Source organism: Nestor notabilis, unplaced genomic scaffold (assembly GCF_000696875.1).
Source record: "Nestor notabilis isolate BGI_N333 unplaced genomic scaffold, ASM69687v1 scaffold21414, whole genome shotgun sequence".
Classification (NCBI taxonomy): Eukaryota; Metazoa; Chordata; class Aves; order Psittaciformes; family Psittacidae; genus Nestor; species Nestor notabilis.
In genome coordinates this window covers 29,748-35,326 of record NW_009924566.1, presented here as the reverse complement: position 1 = coordinate 35,326, position 5,579 = coordinate 29,748, and the positions used below count along the sequence as shown (strand labels likewise).

The 5,579-nt window shown below is 40.3% G+C and overlaps 1 protein-coding gene across 2 annotated transcripts in view; it reads right to left on the bottom strand.

Annotated features, from left to right (window-relative positions):
* Positions 1–885: 885 nt before the first annotated feature.
* CREB1 (cAMP responsive element binding protein 1) overlaps positions 886–5,579 on the bottom strand; it is a 16,010-nt gene continuing 11,316 nt past the window's right edge. Inside the window, exons 6-7 of one of the 2 annotated variants that reach the window (XM_010012661.1) lie at positions 5,266–5,416; positions 886–2,431 (exon numbers count right to left, since the gene is read on the bottom strand). In XM_010012661.1, coding sequence (XP_010010963.1) covers positions 2,287–2,431; positions 5,266–5,416 — 296 coding nt within the window. In that variant the 3' untranslated portion in view covers positions 886–2,286. The remainder of the gene's footprint in view (positions 2,432–5,265; positions 5,417–5,579) is intronic. The other variant, XM_010012662.1, reaches the window with a different exon arrangement.

Sequence of the window (5,579 nt, the reverse complement as noted above, 5' to 3'; positions counted from 1 at the left end):
TAACATAGGCATGTACAGCCTTTTCCGTGTTTCTCAAAGCTGGAGGAACCATTCCACATGACTGTGCAAATTAGGCCACCATGAGCTTCGTTTTACAAGAACAATTCCTGGGTTATCAAGATTTCTACTTCAGCACTAGTTCTGGTAACCGCTGTATGTATTTGCATTCTCTGACAGTTTTCACAAAAGCATTGCTGAGAATTTAGGGTCGTCTTTAAATTTGCATTGTTAAACTAATAAATTCGTCTTCCATTAAATAAAAACATGAAAATCAATTCTCTATGGCAGATAAAAATAGACAACTTATAAATCCCCTCAAAACTCAAGAAAATGAATTCTTCAATAATTCTGATACTTAAGTTCTCTTCCTGAAATACATACGTAATTTGAAATTATTGATAACTCTAGATTTAACACTAATGCTGTTAAGTTTAACCCTGCTCCTTTTAAAGTCTCTTGGAAACGGAATGCCCTCTCGAATGAGAAAACTAGAATTTTTAATACTGCTTAATTGTTTGAGACTCAACTGCCCAGAGTCTTCCAAATGTTCTTCCTATAGTGTCACACTGATTGTATAACATTTTAGAAGTTCGTGTTTGAAGTTTGTCTTAAAACCAGATAGAGTGAGTGGGGAAAAAAGGTATTAGCCAGTATTTTGCTAGGCGAGGCATTAGCAACATACCACAGTCTTACTCATTTATCCCTATTCGCAGAAGTTTGACCAGAAGCCCAAAGTAAACTTACTCCATCAAATGACCCAAGTTGATTTATCAAGAGACAAGCTTCCAAGGGCCAGTAAACAAACTGCACATGATTCTTCTGGACGCATTCTTATGACGACTTCTTGACATTCTTTTGTGGTTCTTTTTGAGCATGATTCCTTTAAATTCCTAATGCTTAGTACAGAGTTGTTTTTAAACATGAACTACCTTTTTAACAATGTAGATCTGGGAAAGACCGCATTTCCTCAGTGCACATACACAAAAAAATCATCTTGCAAACATCTGAGGCACAGGAGTAACTTTACTCACAGGAATAAATTACTCAGTAAATCTGACCTTTTACATGAAAAAAATCCTCTGAATAAATAAATTTAGCTAGCCTGGCGAGGTTCAAATAACTAACATTGTCGCTTGCAAAGCAGAAGTTGGAATATCTGTGCCTGAAATCCTCTTCAATATTTGAGGTTGTTCTGGTATAGCTGTTATACTACAATTTAATTTATGTATGAAAAAGTATCTAGCAAACCAGGCTGATGTTTCCATTGAGTACAGTCATTTCCATTACATAAGACAGTGGTAGGGCAACAGAAATAACCTCAGTGTTTGAGAGGACTTGGGACACAGGCTATACCGTCACCAGGGAGTATGTATGTGGAGTTGGCCATGCTTCAACTGCTTAGTTGCTCTGCACACAAATTGGTAGTGCTTTCGTGTCTTACCCCTTGCTTACTATGTGACTATTTTCATAACATCACCTTTTTTATTCTGAATATCTTTCCTATCCAAATACCATTTCTCAAACAATATCTTGTGAAGTTGGTGTTTGCTTTTTGTGCATTCAGAATGCTGAATACACTTGCACACACATAAGCTTTGAGAAGCAACAACTGACCAGTGAAGCTCATTTCAATGTGTTTTGTTTCTGAGGTATGGAGAAGTTTTTACTAGTCCAGGAGGGCTTAATACAGATTAAAAATCAAAATCCCTCCTGGACTAGTTTGAAAAAGGTATGCTATCTCCACACCAAGAACAGGACTGTGAAGTGCCTTTCATTTGGCATGCCACTTAGCCGTGTATTTATACAGTTCATAATGAATATGGGAAATCAATTTGGCAACCAATGCTTCTTCGCTGCATCATGCACGCTCCATGTATGCGGTCCACAGTTCTCTGGACCAAGAGGCTGGGGTGGTTCTGTCTCTAAGGCAATGGAAAGAGCTCAGCACAAATTCTTGACATCATTACAAAAGGACTCTCCCCACAGTAACTTCCCAAGTGACCACTGTGACTCCTCGAAGAGAATGGGGAGACGAGAAAGAAGCCTGTTCTTCACGCAGAGATTGATGATGAAAATAATCTTGTGGGGGGGGGAAGTGGAGGCAAGTACTTGAACATTCACAGTTTGATGCAAAGCACAGATGAAGTATATTCTGTAGTTGCTTCAGGCAGTTTTGCGCATAGAAAAAAAGAAATGTTTAGAAAATAAAAAGTTTACTTTGTCTTTCTGGATATAGCCAGAACCAGTCTCTATCCCACCTGGACAAGTGAAAATGGGAATCCAAAATTAATCTGATTTGTGGCAGTAAAGGTCCTTAAGTGCTTTCAACTCCTCAATCAGTGTCTTGTTTTGGTTTTCAAGCACAGCCACTCGATTTTCTAGACATTTCACATACTCCTTTTTCTTCCTGCGACATTCACGTGCTGCCTCTCTGCAGAGGAAAAAAGGCAATTCAAATCCAGAATGATAACTTGCAGACATGGGCTACTTAACTGTTCCAAGTCAAACCTTTACCTAGTACTGCCATTTTTAGAACGTGGAGGTGGTGTTAAGAAATGCAGGTCAGGAAAAAACACACAGTTCTTAACAGTTGCTCCTCACAAATCACACACACTCAAGATGCACAGATCATTTCAACATGCAGATGCCAGTAAGTTCGCATCAATAAAATTCTGCTTCTGTGAGAAAAGGATCCTACTCAATGACAAAATTCTGCTCGCAGGATTTACATTACAGCCTTCAGGCTGAGTTGAATGCTGCTACAATAATTGCAGTGATTTTATTGCAATTAATAAATGAATAATAAAAACATGGATAAGAGCATCTATTAATCTCTTTATAGTCTTAACTACTCCCTTTGCTGCAGTCTTAGAGGATGTTCAACAGTTCCAAAAAGAGCTGTATTTAGAGCTTTCATGTATTTGGTCTTGAGCAATACTTCAATGTTATTAGTCATGTCTGCATCACTGCAACGATACTACAAACAACTCAAATAAAAAATAAACAGTCACTAGCAACCATATAATTCTTTGTCCTTGTCGGCTGTGCCAAGAACATGGTAGTGTTAATGTGCTAAAAGAGATCTCGAGACAGTCAAGCTTGCTTGTAAAGACTGAACTGCCTGTAGGTAACTTGGTAACATACTAAGAACACCAACAAAAAATGTCTGGAAGATGTGCTGCTGAGCATCCTGAAGGCAGTAACACAAGACAGAAGTTATCCTGCACAGCTACAGAATGGTACCAATGGGCAAAGTAAGCACAAGCATATGCTAAGGTGGATGATAATCCAGGCAGAGGGCTCTCCTCCTGCAATGCAGCTTGTCAAAGCAGGACGCTGCAGATAGATATACATGTACTTGCTTCTTTGCCCTGAACCTTTAGATGTGAAGCAGAGCAGCTTCATAAGGAGAGGCTAAGTGTCCCTCCACTGCAAGTACCACACAGATTGGTGATACAGTCAATGTTCTGGGAAATAAGAGGACAAAGCTGAAGCCAGTTTTTTTGCTTATGACATAAATAGTAGTTGTAGTACTAGGTAGAAAGAATGTCTGTTCCAGGACCTACTTGGTCAGAAGGGTCTAAAAGTAATTTTTGAAATTCAGCTCCACAAAAGAGACATGAAACCTTCTTTGTAAGCCCTGAAAGGACTCAGGGATCCATTTGTCACTCCTACAAATACAATTTCACCTGCTTGCTGCACATGGGCCTTGCACAACTTTTAGTCATTTTGGGCTGTTACTTGTGTCACCAAAAGACTAAGTATTATTGGATCAGGAAGTGCCTCTCAGTGCAAACTACTAACCTGTCTTCCTGGGTGACAAATTTTTCTTTCTTTTTGTGATTTTTGTGCCAGCTTGGTCTGCATATTAAGCCACCTCAAGTCTGTGTGCTTTAGTTATTCATTATGAACAGCTAGAGTTATACTGAATTACAAGAGAGCTTTTAAAATGTAAAATTTACACAGAAAATTTGCATAATAATATCTATGAATATTTACGCTATAATCCTCCAATAAGAACCACCTCACCATCTGCCTCTCTCTCTCCCTTTCCCCTGCTTTGCTACAGAGCCTAGATTTGCAAATATCTATTAAGAAGACAGGCTAAAAGCACCACATGCAACACGATACTGTTGCAAAAGCTGTCAATTTAACTGAAGTGGGGTAATTCCCCATTGTTTTTCTTGGCTTTCCCAAACACAAAAGCTTTCTTTTACTGGAAGAAGACTGCTGACTAAATGAGGGGATTCAGAATGCTCATTAAGTTTTTCTCAAATGCAGAGCCTGAAAGGGTGACATCTACTATTCATTGGTATCAGAAAAATATATAAAAAGGGGACATGGGTGACATTCTATACAAAAACCTTTAAAAAGAGTGAACTCTCCTGTTCAGCATTATTTACTTCATTAAAGCCCCCCAAATAAGCATTGCGTCTGCTCATGTAATGTTCTATTGTGTTCCCAGCTCAGCTATCTACAGAAGATAAATGCACCTGTACAACATAGTTTTTTCAGACTGACAGATGAAGTAAACAGTGATTTTATGGGGCTTCCCCTGCTCAGAGGGGAGAGAATCACTGCAACACTGGTGTGATGGGTCAGTTCAGGCCCACCCCTTCCCTCTCCCCCAGCAGTAGGCTTAAGGAGCATCATGGCCAACTTCTCTCTGCTGCTCCCTTCCTTTGCTGCCTCTACCAAGTCCCACCTCGGTAGGCTTGGCTTTTCCTCCTCACGCAGTAAATCCTACGGGGACATGTCTCCTCTCTCTCTTTCAGCCCCCCTGCTACCCCCACAAGATTGCAAAGCTGCTTATTTAGTTTTTTGAATCTTTCTGCCTCTGGAGGATAAAATCCAAAGGGCAAACAGCTGAAGAGAACAAGTGAGACAATGAAGAATGCAGGTAGGTCAGCAGCAAGGGGAATGCATGCAGAAGGGTAAGGTAGAAAATCCAGGAAAGGAAACTACATGAATGTAGTTACTCAGAAACAATCAACCAGCTCAGTGTTTGCAAGAATGTAACTGAGGTCATGTAAGTCCCTCACCAGTGAGTTTTCTCCTTATGGCAAAAAATTCATATACCTCACAGAATGAATCTGACACCTTTACTTAAGGTTTCACGGTCACGATACCTGGCATTAGCAGATGTGCTTCTTTGTTCTGCATCTTTAAATAAAGGCAAAGTTTTCAGAAAGATTGGGATTCTTAGTACTTAACACTAGTTCTATGCAAAGCTGACTGGATAAGGAGTGATCTAAATATACATGCCTGTTCTTCATTAGACGCACTTCTCTCTTCCGCGCGGCCTCTTCTGCTGGCTGGGTTGGAAGAGCTGGCGAGGATGCCATGACTACGCCTGGTGCAATGGTGCTGGTAGGGGCGGTGCGAATCTGGTAAGTTTGCACATCTCCTGAGGCAGCTGAAAGGCATAAGGGAACGTGATGTCAGTGTGGTGAAAGTGCTGTTAAACGCTGTGCCAAGAGCACCTAGTCACCTATTTAACCATGTACTCTGGGTTACAGTACAGGAGGGATGATCCTCATCTGGGTCATCATTGCTATCTCACTCTTAGCTTATTAATG